At 52.6% G+C, this 17,927-nt stretch overlaps 1 protein-coding gene across 3 annotated transcripts in view; it reads right to left on the bottom strand.

Moving 5' to 3' along the window:
* Window positions 1-5,108: 5,108 nt before the first annotated feature.
* ABCF2 (ATP binding cassette subfamily F member 2) overlaps window positions 5,109-17,927 on the bottom strand; it is a 90,267-nt gene continuing 77,448 nt past the window's right edge. For all 3 annotated transcript variants that reach the window (XM_077267723.1, XM_077267722.1, XM_077267724.1), the window contains exons 13-14: window positions 5,599-5,802; window positions 5,109-5,524 (exon numbers count right to left, since the gene is read on the bottom strand). In XM_077267723.1, coding sequence (XP_077123838.1) covers window positions 5,399-5,524; window positions 5,599-5,802 — 330 coding nt within the window. In that variant the 3' untranslated portion in view covers window positions 5,109-5,398. The remainder of the gene's footprint in view (window positions 5,525-5,598; window positions 5,803-17,927) is intronic.

Here is a 17,927-nt window from a genome sequence, read left to right as displayed (position 1 = left end):
TGATGTGGAAAATGGTAACACCCATAGAAATATGTCACAAGTGTCACAACATTTTATTAACCAACATCAATCGAACCTCAACTCATTAAAAGTTTACGCAATTGAGAGGACACACAGACCTTTTAGAGGAGGAGATACTGAGATTACCCTTAGAAACAGGGAGACTTGGTGGATCTTTAAATTGGGGACCAGAATACCTCATGGTCTCAATAAGAGAAAGGACATCATGCTTTTCTATTAGTGTCATTTTCCTTAAAACGTATATAACTTAATTTTAATAATATATATATATATATATATATATATATATATATATATATATATATATATATATATTTTTTTTTTCCCCCTTTGGGATTTATATCCTATCATAATAACAGTAAAGCAAATATAACAAACATCCATAATGGATTCAGTTCGGGAAAATTGCAATATGTAGTGCCATCTCCATTTTTCTGCTTTCGCCGGACATCGGTTTCCAGACATGGTTTGGGCGTTCGAGCTAATGCTCGTATCGACATCACTCCCTATTGGTGTGTAATATTATTATTTATGAAATTTTTCTCTTCTGCAGCTTTTGTCGGATACAGGTCTTCATATACAATCGAGGTGTTTCATTAAGTATGTATACTAATAAAATATATATATTTTTTCTTAATGACAGGTATCAGCACCTTTATGGTGCTCGAACTCACCTGTCAGATTTACAGATTTGCGATGTTCTCCTCCTCTCTGTGTGGCTGACCGCTGCTCCATTGTTTCACGTTGCTTTTTGCCCCCAAATGTCTTCAATGCAGTCCATAGGTTTTTTATTCAGTAAATTAATACCTGTCTCTTTAATCATTTTTTGAATCCTCATAACCATCACCATGCTAATAATTAGAATTCTTTAGACACAATTGAGGTATTTCATTAAGTATGTATACTAATAAAAAATATATATAATTTTTTTTTTTTTTATGACAGGCTTCGGCACCTTTATGGTGCTCGAACTCACCTGTCAGATCTACAGATTTGCGATGTTCTCCCCCCTCTCTGTGTAGCTGACCGCTGCTCCACTGTTTCACGTTTACTTTTGCCCCCGAATGTCTCCAATGCAGTCCATAGGTTTCTTATCCAGTAAATTAATACCCGCCTCCTTAATCATTTTTTGTATCCTTATAACCATCATCATGCCAATAATTAGAATTCTTTATTTATTTATATATCTTCATAGGTCTCCAATTTAGAGATCGCTCAAGATCCTGTGTATAAATCTTCTTTGAATAAAAATTCTCTTCGAATGATTATCTTGGAACATATAAATGAAACACCCAACAGGTCTTTCATTATGACATTGCTCCAATCATTTTCTTCCAGCTACTTCATAAAGAATTTGATATATCAAACACTTTTTGGATATTTATTATTATATGTCACATAACTCCACATGCTTCATTTGTAAACAACGAATTATTATGGAATGACATATATGTATTCTGTATTTCCTTTTATATAGCCAAAGTATACATGTAGTCTGCTTGTTGTGTTTTTTTTCTGTGCTTTTTTTCTATCTGTCTTGTGCAACTAATTGCAGCTTGCACACACTATCATGTGTCTTTCATTTTGACTAGATTACCTTTTGTAATTAGTTATAGCACCGGTGTGCCTACTGGTTGCTAGCATAAAAGCATAGAACAGGCTGCACTAAAGTTATCATGACTAAGGGTGCTATGTCACCAGAAACGCGTAGATAGTGTTTTTAATTATATTGTGCTGTTGTTTTATCCTCTATTTTTTGATATGAAGTGAATAAAGTACCAAGACTTTGCTTTTTCACCACCTCGTTGAGCTGGATTTTTTTTTTCTATTTCCTATCTTTTCACGTGCAGGATTTCCCAGGGAGATGCTTACTGATCAAGGGACCCAATTCATGTCTCGCCTAATGGAGGCTCTTTGTAAGAGAATGCAGGTGAAGCGTCTGGTATCGAGTGCATATCACCCACAGAACAATGGCTTGTGTGAATGCTTCAATGGTACCCTCAAACAGATGCTACGCATGCTGGTTGAGAACCAAGGGCACGACTGGGAGCAGTACCTCCCACACCTGCTATTCGCTTACCGAGAGGTTCCGCAGGCCTCAACGTGGTTCTCCCCCTTTGAGCTCCTGTACGGCACGCGAGTCCGGGGACCCCTGCTGAAGTATCCATAGTGGAGTATGTCATGCATTTCCGTGACAAGATGCAGACCTTGACACAGTTGGTACATGACATGACAAAAGCTCAGGCTGACCAGAAGTACTGGTACGACCAGAACGCCCGTGAATGGACCTACCACATGGGTCAAAAGGTGTGGGTGCTGGTCCCCGTACCAAAGAATAATCTTCAGGCAGCCTTGAAAGGGCCGTACGTCGTCCACCAACAGCTCAACCCGGTCACCTACGTGGTCACGCTCGGGGTAGGTGAAAGGCCTTTCATGTCAACATGATAAAGGCTCATCACGAACAAGAACCTTTCGTCCTACCGGTCAGCAGCCTGCCCTAAGACGGGGAGGAAGACACCCTCCTGACCATAATGGATCTGAGTCGAGGATACTTGCAAATTCCACTGAGCCCCGAGGCACAGGAGAAGTCCACCTTTATCACACCATTTGGACTGTAGGAGTCCACGGTCATGCCCTTCGGCATGAAGAATGCTCCTGCCACTTTCCAGTGGATGGTCAACCACCTGCTTCAGGGACTGGAGAGGTACGCAGTGGCGTACTTGAACGACATTGCCATCTTCAGTTTCTTCTGGGACGAACATCTGCCGCATCTCGAGGAGGTGCTCAGGCGAATTCACCAAGCCGGACTATCAAGCCGGGAAAGTGTCAGATGGGCATGAGTGAGGTCCACTACTTGGGGCACCGGTTGGTGGGGGCAATCTAAAGCCAGAGCCTGAGAAAGTGGGAGTGATTGTGAACTGGCCCACCCCCAGGACCAAGAAACAGGTGATGTCCTTCCTGGGCACTGCAGGGTACTATAGGCGCTTGGTACATCACTATAGTAGCCTGGCAAAAAACCCTTGACTGACCTCACCAGGAAGAAGCTACCCCACATCGTTAACTGGACCGACGGCTGTGAGGGGGCCTTCCAGGTGTTGAAAACAGCACTGTGCAACCCCCCGTGTTGAAAGAAGTCGACCGTTCTTGGTACAGACAGACGCCAGCAAGTTTGGCCGTGGTGCTGTGCTCAGCCAGGTTGACTCTGGGGACCAAGAGCACCCTGTGTTATACCTGAGCCGGAAACTTCTGCCGAGGGAAGTGGCCTACTCCACCGTCGAGAAGGAGTGCCTGGCCATAGTCTGGGCCCTGCAACGCTTGCAGCCCTATTGTAAGGTAGCACCTTCACTGTGTTGACATACCACAACCCTCTGTGCTGGCTAAACGCCATATGTGAAACCAACGGAAGGTTGCTACACTGGAGCCTTGCCCTTCAGTAGTTTGACTTCACCATTGAACACAAAACGGGCAGGGAGCATGGCAATGCAGATGGGTTGTCCCGCCAGGGTGAACCTGCTGAGGTGCGCATAGCGGAGTACCGAGAGGTCCTGCCTCCGTAGCGCACACCATAAGGGGGAGGAGTCACATTAATTTATAAAATGGCACATGATTTTTGCACCTGTCGCCATGGTCCTGAATGCCCACACTGCAGATTCCACCCCTTCCTCCACAGCACTACACTCGCTGCTATAGACCCACTGTAACTCTACACTCCTTCCTTCTCCCCTCCTGCAAGCCAGGAATGTTAATTAGGAAGGAATTGCTTTGTCCAAAAGAAGCACGTGCTTTCCTTTATATATATGGGGGATAGTAAAAAGGGCATATCTCGAGCCCAATCAATGATAGAAAAATGATGGATACATATTCGGAATGTGATTTAATAGTTTCACAATGGGGCCTCCTGGGGGAGTCTGGCCCCAAGAGAACCAGAGAAACGGATTTCTCCTGAACTGTGTGGGATAATTAGATCACGTTTGGATTCAATAGAAAGCTAATTTTGATATAAGATGAGGGATGTGTGTTCTGTGACCCTGCTAGGTTCGCAAGCACATCTAGAAGTTTTATAAGTTTCATACCAAAATGTGCACCCTGGCAGCTAAGGGGAGGGGGCAGGCAAACCAGTCCTTTAGTTAGGTCACAAGCATGCAGGTATAAGTTACTGCCAGTGAGCCCAACCCTTCTTCCCTGGGATCTCACCAAAGAAAGACTCTCTCATGAATTGGGACATTTGGGGCTCCGCCTACCAGAATGGTTTGCCGGAAATGATCTGAGCACATGTGAGTCTTATCTTTCTTCTTTAATCCATGTTATTTTATAATTGCTTTGTACATACTTTGTCTCATACTGTAACATCTTTATATACCTTTTATAAACACTGTCTGTTCTTTTATGGAGTAAAATATATATATTACTAGCTTTGATCTCTTGCTCTAAAACGTACCCTAAGCCCTCTGAAGTGAATTACGCTAATGATTTGGGTTGGCTCCGGACCCACTAACCTTTGATGCAATCGGAGCTGGTGGCAGCATACCTTGTCCTGTGCAATTGGGAATCTCTGTAGCGACGGTGGCGTTGATAATTATTGTCCCTGCCTGAGTGGGAGTAGTTATACCGCCCTCGCTGCATCGTGCCCAATAGCCAGTACATAGCAGGCAGCCCTTCTGGCGATTAATTACCCTAGGTGCAGTACCTAGTCTGACCTGAGAGTAAGGGGGCGCCAGAGAGCTGCAAGTTCCAAACCGGAACTGAGATATAGATAAATCCCCTTCAGAAGGAACCAGGGGCAACCAAACAACCCCGGTTCATGACAAATTGGTGTGAGTAGTGGGGACGATAAAGAGATCCTCCTCGGGATCCCTGACATACTGCTGGGATCTGTGACATAGTGTTGACCGTCACAGTGTGAATCGTGACAGTCATCTATAACCGCTCTGCATCGGTGATCTGGACGAGCAGCGGATAAGGACTGTGTACACTGCGGTATCTTCAGTACCCGTTTCTCGTCATCTATAACCACTGCACAGGTGATCTGGACAGACGAGCAGCGGATAGAAGATAAGCAGTTCAATTTCTGTCTTTATTCATTTCAATTACAGATAAATATTTTTTTTATTTTTTAAATGAAACAAACAAAGACAAATTTGCTGATCAATGAGGAGAGTGCGGCACTGAGTGCAGATGCCCCGAAGCCTCCGGCACTGCAGTCCTTTCCATGGCCTGTGAAGACTAACTGTCCTTGTACAGTGAAGTCGGGGGCGGTGGGCGCGGTACAGAGCTGTGAACACAAATCTGTTGCTGATGACTATGGGGCAGTTTTATTTGCCATAGGTTTCCCATATACTCTGACTCCAAGAACACAGATCATCGTTCCCTCCGCCGGCTAGTTGGCCTTTCGTTGTGGCTCGTCTTCATTTAGTCTGGACTTCAGGTGCTGCTTGTAGGATAAGATGTCTCCGGTCCACTTGGTGACCGCCTGCTTCTCGCACACCCATATTTCCTGAGCCACCTGCCATTAACACAACCCATCAGTCAATTCCAGGCTCCATGGAAAATGCCACCTGTCTGTGAACGATATCTCACCTGCTGGATCAGCCGAAAGTCGTGGCTCACAAGCATCATCCCTCCTTCAAAGTCATTGATGGCGTCGGCCAGAGCATCGATCGTCTCAATGTCCAGATGGTTGGTGGGTTCGTCCAAGAACAGCATGTGGGGATTCTGCCAGGCCAGCCAGGCAAAGCAGACGCGGCACTTCTGCCCATCGGACAGGTTACGGATGGGACTCACCTGCGCCGAGAGAAAGGTGTCACCAGGGGGTGGGGGTATGACATACAGGTGGCGGACAGAGGGGCAGAGGGCGGACGGGCAAACAGACGGACGGACAGACGGACGGGCAGAGGGCGGACAGACGGACGGGCAGAGGGCGGACAGACGGACGGGCAGAGGGCGGACAGACGGACGGGCAGAGGGCGGACAGACGGACGGGCAGAGGGCGGACAGACGGACGGGCAGAGGGCGGACAGACGGACGGGCAGAGGGCGGACAGACGGACGGGCAGAGGGCGGACAGACGGACGGGCAGAGGGCGGACGGGCAGAGGGCGGACGGGCAGAGGGCGGACGGGCAGAGGGCGGACGGGCAGAGGGCGGACGGGCAGAGGGCGGACGGGCAGAGGGCGGGCAGACGGGCAGAGGGCGGACAGACGGACGGGCAGAGGGCGGACAGGCAGAGGGCGGACAGACGGACGGGCAGAGGGCGGACAGACGGACGGGCAGAGGGCGGACAGACGGACGGGCAGAGGGCGGACAGACGGACGGGCAGAGGGCGGACAGACGGACGGGCAGAGGGCGGACAGACGGACGGGCGGACAGACGGACGGGCGGAGGGCGGACAGACGGACGGGCAGAGGGCGGACAGACGGACGGGCAGAGGGCGGACAGACGGACGGGCAGAGGGCGGACAGACGGACGGGCAGAGGGCGGACAGACGGACGGGCAGAGGGCGGACAGACGGACGGGCAGAGGGCGGACAGACGGACGGGCAGAGGGCGGACAGACGGACGGGCAGAGGGCGGACAGACGGACGGGCAGAGGGCGGACAGACGGACGGGCAGAGGGCGGACAGACGGACGGGCAGAGGGCGGACAGACGGACGGGCAGAGGGCGGACAGACGGACGGGCAGAGGGCGGACAGACGGACGGGCAGAGGGCGGACAGACGGACGGGCAGAGGGCGGACGGGCAGAGGGCGGACAGACGGACGGGCAGAGGGCGGACAGACGGACGGGCAGAGGGCGGACAGACGGACGGGCAGAGGGCGGACAGACGGACGGGCAGAGGGCGGACAGACGGACGGGCAGAGGGCGGACAGACGGACGGGCAGAGGGCGGACAGACGGACGGGCAGAGGGCGGACAGACGGACGGGCAGAGGGCGGACAGACGGACGGGCAGAGGGCGGACAGACGGACGGGCAGAGGGCGGACAGACGGACGGGCAGAGGGCGGACAGACGGACGGGCAGAGGGCGGACAGACGGACGGGCAGAGGGCGGACAGACGGACGGGCAGAGGGCGGACAGACGGACGGGCAGAGGGCGGACAGACGGACGGGCAGAGGGCGGACAGACGGACGGGCAGAGGGCGGACAGACGGACGGGCAGAGGGCGGACAGACGGACGGGCAGAGGGCGGACAGACGGACGGGCAGAGGGCGGACGGGCAGAGGGCGGACGGGCAGAGGGCGGACGGGCAGAGGGCGGACGGGCAGAGGGCGGACGGGCAGAGGGCGGACGGGCAGAGGGCGGGCAGACGGGCAGAGGGCGGACAGACGGACGGGCAGAGGGCGGACAGGCAGAGGGCGGACAGACGGACGGGCAGAGGGCGGACAGACGGACGGGCAGAGGGCGGACAGACGGACGGGCAGAGGGCGGACAGACGGACGGGCAGAGGGCGGACAGACGGACGGGCAGAGGGCGGACAGACGGACGGGCGGACAGACGGACGGGCAGAGGGCGGACAGACGGACGGGCAGAGGGCGGACAGACGGACGGGCAGAGGGCGGACAGACGGACGGGCAGAGGGCGGACAGACGGACGGGCAGAGGGCGGACAGACGGACGGGCAGAGGGCGGACAGACGGACGGGCAGAGGGCGGACAGACGGACGGGCAGAGGGCGGACAGACGGACGGGCAGAGGGCGGACAGACGGACGGGCAGAGGGCGGACAGACGGACGGGCAGAGGGCGGACAGACGGACGGGCAGAGTGCGGACAGACGGACGGGCAGAGGGCGGACAGACGGACGGGCAGAGGGCGGACAGACGGACGGGCAGAGGGCGGACAGACGGACGGGCAGAGGGCGGACAGACGGACGGGCAGAGGGCGGACAGACGGACGGGCAGAGGGCGGACAGACGGACGGGCAGAGGGCGGACAGACGGACGGGCAGAGGGCGGACGGGCAGAGGGCGGACAGACGGACGGGCAGAGGGCGGACAGACGGACGGGCAGAGGGCGGACAGACGGACGGGCAGAGGGCGGACAGACGGACGGGCAGAGGGCGGACAGACGGACGGGCAGAGGGCGGACAGACGGACGGGCAGAGGGCGGACAGACGGACGGGCAGAGGGCGGACAGACGGACGGGCAGAGGGCGGACAGACGGACGGGCAGAGGGCGGACAGACGGACGGGCAGAGGGCGGACAGACGGACGGGCAGAGGGCGGACAGACGGACGGGCAGAGGGCGGACAGACGGACGGGCAGAGGGCGGACAGACGGACGGGCAGAGGGCGGACAGACGGGCGGCAGAGGGCGGACAGACGGGCGGCAGAGGGCGGACAGACGGGCGGCAGAGGGCGGACAGACGGGCGGCAGAGGGCGGACAGACGGGCGGCAGAGGGCGGACAGACGGGCGGCAGAGGGCGGACAGACGGGCGGCAGAGGGCGGACAGACGGGCGGCAGAGGGCGGACAGACGGGCGGCAGAGGACGGACAGACGGGCGGCAGAGGACGGACAGACGGGCGGCAGAGGGCGGACAGACGGGCGGCAGAGGGCGGACAGACGGGCGGCAGAGGGCGGACAGACGGGCGGACAGACGGGCGGCAGAGGGCGGACAGACGGGCGGCAGAGGGCGGACAGACGGGCGGCAGAGGGCGGACAGACGGGCGGCAGAGGGCGGACAGACGGGCGGCAGAGGGCGGACAGACGGGCGGCAGAGGGCGGACAGACGGGCGGGGGACAGGCAGATGGACGGGGGACAGGCAGACGAAGGGGGAACAGATGGGCAGACGTTCGGAGAGCAGAATACTAGGCCTGAAACCTCAGCACCAGACTGCCGACAATGGAAAAAGGGGCAGAATCCAAACAACAGCCACACACCCTGGAACAGTAGGCAATATTCTCTCCGTTATCAGCAATTCTGGAGACCAACAGGAGTCAAAGGAAGCAGAAACCTCCCAGCCCCCATAACACCAGAGTCACAACAGAGCGGCTGATATCAGTCACATATGGTGTAATGCTGCACAAGGAGAACACAGAAGTATATGGGTCAAAACTAGTGATTTTTATTTCATATACAAAAAGTCAATAGATCATTTATAAATGCATACAAAAAAGTTTAAGGTACATAAGAATGGTTGAAAGAGACAGACATCCCCCGGTGTACCTTGCCCAGTAACTCAGTATGCGTAAAGGCAGTGAGCCGCTGATAATATATCACCAAACCCCCAATGGTATGTAAGGTATAACAGCAGCGCTTACCAATATTGAGGGCAACAGGACACCGAACTGGACCCAAAGAAAGAGACCCCCGACGAGCGTTTCGCTTCTTGTGTGGTGCTTTCTCTGTATTTATAGATGATCTATTGACTTTTTGTATATGAAAAAAAAATTACTAGTTTTAACCCATATACTCCTGTGTTCTCCTTGTGCAGTATAGCTATGGAGTGGGTTGTTCCTTTTGCCTTTGGGTTTCTGTACACTATCTAGTGTTAGAGTTTCCATTTTTCAATATGTTTTCTGGCGTTGTTTTTACATATGGTGTAATGTCTGGAGGTTATATCAGTACTGGAGCGTTTTAAGAGGGGTTTGTGAGGAACACAGGAGACTCCATTTTGGATTTATTAATTCAGGCCCGATGGGAGATCTCTGGATAATCTTTTTCGCTCCTGAAATGTGGCCCCCCCCCCCCAACGCTTGGGAGAAGTACACAAATACCCCAAAAGAACAGAACTTCATGATTTGGCCAGAGAATTAGAGTCCACATGTTAATGAAGGTGAGGAGGAGCAGAGCTGGGACCCCCTTGATGTCTTTTGCACAAGGCGGACCACATCAAGAGAAAGCTCTAGACACTTGGGCACCGACCCCTAGAGATAAATGAGAGTACCGTGCATCTCAGGGTTAAGTCCAATATACCACCAGAACCCTGTGAGCCCTCCGCACGCACCCCTGCATCTCATTTCTCTAGTTGTCCCAGATACCGAGCTATCGAGACTGGCTCTCCAGAACCACTTAGCGACCCAAGTTTGGACTCTCTATTGGTCCAGCCCCAACTAACCCATTGAGACGTCAGTCATCCCGTTTGGATTCCCCCTGGAAGTTATGACCCATCCTAGATATTGGGAATTATTTCAGCTAGGAAGTCAAGGGAGATTCAGTCCAACCCAGAGGGGCAGTGGCGAACATGGGAGGGGGCGAGCTAAGGGTTAAAAGCTAGCTACACACCTTTAGACTTTTTCATTGTTCTATCACGTCACGTGTGGAGACAGACCAGAAACTAAGTAGGTGCCTGTGGATATGAGAGCTTCCCTCCATCCACAAGTGATAAGATACGGTAACGTGACACATACAGCTAACTGCTATCCCCAACCTGCACCCTACTCTTATCTGTACCTCTGGCTGTTATACTACTCTGTATATACAGTATTTGTAGATTCTAGTGCGCCTTTCGGCAATTAAAGTATCAATTAATTTGGGCTGCTTTTTGTTTTGTTTTTTTTTTTTTAATCTCAAAACCCGATTTCCCACGTCCGTGAGTCCAGCTAGTACTTAAACGCTATCTGGGGTTGGTTTCTGACCCGATATAAACCCGCTCCATTTACAAGCTTATATCTAATGAGGAACTAGTAGCAGCATACCGTTCTAGCATTATTGGGGGGATCCTGGCACGTCGGATCGGAGGTTTATATATACACTGCTCAAGAAAATAAAGGGAACACAAACAACAGAATAACTCAGAGTAAATCAAACTTCTGTGAAATCAAACTGTCCACTTAGGAAGCAACCCTGATTGACAATTGACAGTGACCCCATTCCGTCACATCTCCTCCAGTCCCTTTCCCGGGCTGTCACCTCTCACCTAACAAAAATATTCAACCTTTCCCTCACTTCCGGTATTTTTCCCTCCTCATTTAAGCATGCCATCATACATCCATTACTTAAAAAACCCTCCCTCGACTAAAATTGTGCCGCTAATTATAGACCTGTCTCTAATCTTCCCTTCATCTCTAAACTCCTCGAACGCCTGGTCCACTCCCGTCTTACCCGCTATCTCTCAGATAACTCTCTTCTCGACCCTCTTCAATCTGGCTTCCGCTCTTTACACTCTACTGAAACTGCCCTCACTAAAGTCTCTAATGACCTACTAACAGCTAAATCTAATGGTCACTACTCCACGCTAATTCTCTTGGATCTCTCCGCAGCATTCGACACTGTGGATCATCAGCTCCTCTCCATCGGCCTCAAGGATACCGTTCTCTCTTGGTTCTCCTCCTATCTCTCTGAACGATCCTTCACTGTATGTTTTGCTGGTTCCTCCTCCTCTCACCTTCCCCTTACTGTTGGGGTTCCTCAAGGATCAGTCCTAGGCCCCCTCCTCTTCTCCTTGTAAACTGCCCCTATTGGACAAACAATCAGCAGATTTGGTTTCCAGTACCATCTCTATGCTGACGACACCCAATTATACACCTCTTCTCCTGTTATCACGCCGACCTTTTAAGAAAACACCAGTGATTGTCTTACCACTGTCTCTAACATCATGTCCTCCCTCTATCTGAAACTGAACCTGTCAAAAACTGAACTCCTCGTGTTCTCTCCCTCTACTAACCTACCTTTGCCTGACATTGCCATCCCCGTGTGCGGTTCCACCATTACTCCAAAGCAACATGCCCGCTGCCTTGGGGTCATCCTTGATTCCGAGCTTTCATTCACCCCCCACATCCGATCACTGGCTCGCTCTTCTTATCTGCATCTCAAAAATATTTCTAGAATTCGCCCTTTTCTTACTTTCGACTCTGCAAAAACTCTTACTGTCTCACTTATTAATTCTCGTCTGGACTATTGTAACTCTCTACTAATCGGCCTCCCTCTTACCAAACTCTCCCCGCTCCAATCTGTGCTGAATGCTGCTGCCAGGATCATATTCCTCACCAACCGTTACACCGATGCCTCTACCTTGTGCCAGTCATTACACTGGCTACCCATCCACTCCAGAATCCAGTACAAAACTACTACCCTCATCCACAAAGCACTCCATGGCTCAGCACCACCCTACATCTCTCTGGTCTCAGTCTACCACCCTACCCGTGCCCTCTGCTCCGCTAATGACCTCAGGTTAGCATCCTCAATAATCATAACCTCCCACTCCCGTCTCCGAGACTTTACACGTGCTGCGCCGATTCTTTGGAATGCATTACCTAGGTTAATACGATTAATCCCCACAGTTTTAAGCGTGCCCTAAAAACTCATTTGTTCAGACTGGCCTACCGCCTCAATGCATTAACCTAACCATCCCTGTGTGGCCCATTCAAAAAAAAAAAACATAATCAGGTTCCTCTTATCATGTTCTCATACACTTTATGCAGTTAATAGCACTCTATGTCTGTACTGCTACATACTTTAGGCAGTTAACTGGTTCATGCAGCTTTACATGAACACCCGAGCCTTACACTATGGCTGGTCCGAACAACTAAAGCAATTGTTACCATCCACCTCTCGTGTCTCCCCTTTTCCTCATAGTTTGTAAGCTTGCGAGCAGCAGGGCCCTCATTCCTCCTGGTATCTGTTTTGAACTGTGATTTCTGTTATGCTGTAATGTCTATTGTCTGTACAAGTCCCCTCTATAATTTGTAAAGCGCTGCGGAATATGATGGCGCTATATAAATAAAAATTATTATTATTATTATTATTGACAATCAATTTCACATGCTGTTGTGCAAATGGAATAGACAACAGATGGAAATTATTGGCAAATATCAAGACACACTCAATAAAGGAGGAGTGATTCTGCAGGTGGGGACCACAGACCACATCTCAGTACCAATGCTTTCTGGCTGATGTTTTGGTCACTTGAATGCTGGTTGTGCTTTCACACTCATGGTAGTATGAGATGGACTCTACAACCCACACAAGTGGCTCAGGTAGTGCAGCTCATCCAGGATGGCACATCAATGCGAGCTGTGGCAAGAAGGTTTGCCGTGTCTATCAGCGTAGTGTCCAGAGGCTGGAGGTGCTACCAGGAGACAGGCCAGTACACGAGGAGACGTGGAGGGGGCCGTAGGAGGGCAACAACCGAGCAGCAGGACTGCTACCTCAGCCTTTGTGCAAGGAGGAACACTGCCAGAGCCCTGAGACCACCAGGATTGGCAAATTCGCCACTGGCGCCCTGTGCTCTTCACAGATGAAAGCAGGTTCACACTGAGCACATGTGACAGACGTGACAGTCTGGAGACGCCGTGGAGAGCGATCTGCTGCCTGCAACATCCTTCAGCATGACCGGTTTGGCAGTGGGTCAGTAATGGTGTGGAGAGGCATTTCTTTGGAGGGCCGCACAGCCCGCCATGTGCTCGCCAGAAATAGCCTGACTGCCATTAGGTACCAAGATGAGACCCTCAGACCCCTTGTGAGACCATATGCTGGTGCAGTTGGCCCTGGGTTCCTCCTAATGCAGGACAATGCCAGACCTCATGTGGCTGGAGTGTGTCAGCAGTTCCTGCAAGATGAAGGCATTGAAGCTATGGACTGGCCCGCCGGCTCCCCAGACCTGAATCTGATTCAGCACATCTGGGACATCATGTCTTGCACCATCCACCAACATCACGTTGCACCACAGACTGTCCAGGAGTTGGCAGATGCTTTAGTACAGGTCTGGGAGGAGATCCCTCAGGAGACCATCCGCCACCTCATCAGGAGCATGCCCAGGCGTTGTAGGGAGATCATACAGGCACGTGAAGGCCACACACACTACTGAGCATCATTTCCTTGTCTTGAGGAATTTCCACTGAAGTTGGATCAGTCTGTAACTTCATTTTCCACTTTGATATTGAGCATCATTCCAAATCCAGACCTCCATGGGATATTAGTTGTGATTTACGCTGATCATTTTTAGGTTTTATCGTTCTCAACACATTCCACTATGTAACGAATAAATATTTACAACTGGAATATTTCATTTAGAGATATCTAGGATGTGGGATTTTAGTGTTCTTTATTTTTTTGAGCAGTGTATATTCCTGGCCTGGGACTGGTGATATATACACCGCCCTCACTCCAGAGTGCCCCGATAACCAGTACGTGACATGGCAGCTTCTCTGGGACTACTTATCCTACGTGCAGTTCCCTGACTGACCTGAGGGTAAGGGGGCACCAGAGAGCTGCGACTTGGTAAGCTCCGTCACAGATTGGTGACGGTGGGGGGGGGAAAAATATCAGTATCTCCCGGCTCCGTCATGTGTTTTCCTCACAAGTGGTGGCAGCGGTGGGATCGAGATAATAGTGTGTGGGACCCCTATTCACAGACACTAAGGATTACTAGCGGTAGCTTTTGCTGCTGGGATCTTAAGATCAGCCCAGCACTAGACTGTCAAGAGTGCAAATAATATAAGGTGTGTGGGTTCACGGGTCGCAGCTCTGTGTCAGTAACCAAAGAGTTAAGGATGGCCAGTGGCACCAGGTCCCAAACCCAGGAAATGGCCAATGCTATGGTCGATAGGGAGAACTTGGTCGATTGTGCTTTTCAAGGCAATGGGGAGTCCAGCCAATGCTCCCGAAGGAACCTGCCAATGTGCTCAGTCCTGCAGTAGGCTGCCCCTCATCTGCCCACCCGAGCCAAGTTGGATCGCATGCCCTTCTGCAAGTGGCAATGGCCAGTGGAACTCCGCCGATGTCATCATTGCAACCAACCAGGACACATCAAGGCCATGTGTCTCCAGCGCCATAAGGCCCCTTCCCCGTCCACTGTTTTGTGTGTGTGAGGGGTGGTGGTAGGTCCCTTGACAATCACCAACCTGTCACCATCGGCCTCGCAGCGGTCATAGGACTGCGGGACACCGGCGCTGAGATGACCCTTGTACAGCCTGAGGTGGTGTCTACCCGGGATTTGGTACCCAGAAAAAACTCTGTCTCTGGGATTGGAGGCGTCGAACCGGCACTGCCCGTTGCCAAGGTTTATTTGGTCTGGGGCGCCGGAAGGGGAATGCGGGAGTATCAGCAAATATTCCCACCAATGTTTTGCTTGGGACCGATTTGGGGCAGCTAGTGTCCCAGTATGTGGCCACTGCTAATGATGTTGACGTTAATGTATTGAATGTGCCTCCTGCTGTGGAGTGGGAAGCAATTTCCCATACACTGACACCACATGCACAGGGAAGGCAGCTGTGACAGGCGAGAGGTGTGAAGATGTCCTCAGGTGTGATCAGCCAGTGTGCTGGGATCTATTGTCCTCTAGTGGGAGAGGCAGGGGACATGGAGCTGCAGGGTGGGGGGAGAGACTGCTACGGGAAGTGCAGGGCCCCTAGATGAGTCCAGGCTGCTGAGTTCAGAACCGCTGCAGGGAGAGGTACAGACCCTGGGGAGTGGGGGTGTCACAGGAGATGTGGAGCCACCAGGAAAGGTCCCAGGGCAGGAGTTCCCCACATCAGGGATGTCAGGAGGCCAGCTTAGTCTGCCTGACCTAGCGACTTGGTCAGGAGTGGAGGAAAAGCAGGTACTACCCACGGTCGCAGCGGTTGTGGCCACTGTCAGCAGGAGTGGAAGCACCAGAGCCCAAGTAACCTCAAGGAGGTCTGGTAGCTTCCCTACCTCCGACCAAGTGGCTGCAGAGTCAGACGGAGGCCAGGAGAAAGGTCTCGGGGAACTGACAGAAGATGTGATGGTTTAGTCTATTCTGGCCACGTCTAGTCAGGGGTTTCAAGCGGCGTTAGAAGCTGACGACAGCATGAAGGCTCTCAAGGAGCAGGCGACACAGCCTCCCATAGAGTTGGACTGCGAGCGGGTGGTCTGGGACCAGGGACGGCTGTACTGGGTAACGGTCCAGCAGGGTTCACCAGAGGTGTGGCGCCGGGACCGACAGCAAGTGGTACCCTATCCGTTCAGGGCAGAGTTGTTGCAGATCGCACATGAGATTCCGATGGCCAGACACTTCGGGATCGCTAAAACCAAGGCCAGGCTAGCCCAGAATTTCTACTGGCCTAAAATGGAGGCCGATGTAGCTGCCTACTGCCGTTCGTGTGACACCTGTCAGAGTGAGGAAGGTGGGGTGGCGCCCCAAAGGCCCACTTGTGCCATTGACCATCATTGAGGAGCCTTTCAGGAGGGTCACTGTGGCTCTCATTGGACAGCTGTCCATTCCTAGCCGCTCCGGGAAATGCTTCATACTAACGGTAGTAGATTATGCCACCCGGTACCTGGAAGCGGTAGCTGTGTCATCCATTCGGGCTAACAAGGTGGCTACCGCCTTACTGGAGATTTTCTCCCAAGTGGAATTTCCCCTGGAAATGCTCACCGACCAAGGGACCCAGTTCATGATGCAGCTGATTAAGTCCCTTTGTAAGCAAATACAAAATCTGGTGGCCAGCCCGTACCATCATCAGACTAATGGCCTGTGTGAGCAATTCAATGGCACCTTGAAGCAGATGCTTAAGATGTTGGTCGACTCCCACGGGAGAGATTGGGAGCGGTACCTCCCACATCTGTTATTTGCCTAACAGGAGGTTCCACAGGCCTCAACGGGGATCTCCCCTTTTGAGCTTCTGTATGGGCTACATGTGTGGGGCCCCTGGCTCTGGTGAAAGAGGCATGGGAAGGGGACTTGGCCACCCCTGGAGTGTCGGTCATAGAGTATGTTGTGCGCTTCCGGGACAAGTTGATGGACTTGAAGCGGCTGGTGTATGACAATATGGCGCAAGCCCAGACTGACCAGAAGCGTTGGAACGACCAGAATGCTTGCGAGAGAACCTACCAGGTGCGTCAAAAGGTGTGGCTCTACTGATCCCTGTACCACAGAACAAGCTTCAGGTGGCCTGGGAGGGCCCATACTTCGTGTGCCAGCAGATCTACGCAGTCATATACCTTGTCACCCTGGACCACGTCCGTGTAAGGCCTTCCACGTGAACATGATGAAGGCCCATCATGAGCAGGAGGCCTGCGTCCTCCTCATGTGCAAGGAAGGAGAGGCAGAAGCCCTCTGGATCTGCTCACCCAAGCTAAGGCGGGTGGATCCATTGAGGATGTGAAGGTTGGCAACCAACTCTCGGAAGACCAACAGTCCCCAGCTGAGGGTCACCCTACAACCCCTCCAGGAGCTGTTCAGCAGCCTGCCCAGAAGAACTGAGACAGCCGTCCATGTAGTGAACACCGGGAATCACCCCCCCCCCCCCCCGGCGTTCAGCATATCGGGTCTCTGACGAGGTGAACGCCAACAAATGCTGAAGCTAGAGGTGATCCAAGCGTCCAGCAGCACGTGAGCTTCTCCTTTAGTCCTCGTCCCCAAAAAGGACTGAACAACCCGGTTTGCATGAACTACAGGGGGCTCAACACTGACTGTCACCAATGCATTCCCCATACCACGCATCGATGACCTGCTCGACCAGTTGGCCGGGGATAAGTACCTGACCATCATGGATCAGAGTCAGGGATATTGGCAGATTCCCCTGACCCATGAGGCATGGGAACACACTGCCTTTATTACCCCTTTTGGACTGTATGAGTCCACCATTATACCGTTCGGCATGAAGAATGCCCTTGCCACTTTTCAGCGGATGGTCAACACACTGCTCAAGGGACTTGTAGGGTATGTGGCCGCATACCTGGGTAATATTGCCATCTTCAGTCCCAGCTGGGAGGAACACCTAGAGCATCTGGCGCAGGTGCTTGGGCGGATCCAACAGGCAGGTTTGACCATAAAGTGGGAAAAAAAAGCCAGCTGGGCATGAGCGAGGTCCTCTACCTGGGTCACTGGGTAGGCGGGGTGGGGGGGGGTTTCAGAAGCCAGAACCCGGGCAGGACCAAGAAGCAGGTGACGTCCTTCTTGGGGACCGCCAGGTACCATGGGAGGTTCGTCCCACACTATAGTACCCTGGCCAAGCCCCTGATGGACCTCACCAAGAAGCTGCCCGTAGCAGTTGACTGGTCAGTCCCCTGCGAGA

Source organism: Ranitomeya variabilis, chromosome 6 (assembly GCF_051348905.1).
Source record: "Ranitomeya variabilis isolate aRanVar5 chromosome 6, aRanVar5.hap1, whole genome shotgun sequence".
NCBI lineage: Eukaryota > Metazoa > Chordata > Amphibia > Anura > Dendrobatidae > Ranitomeya > Ranitomeya variabilis.
The sequence above is the reverse complement of the archived record's forward strand: the minus strand, read 5'-3'. Positions and strand labels throughout refer to the sequence as shown.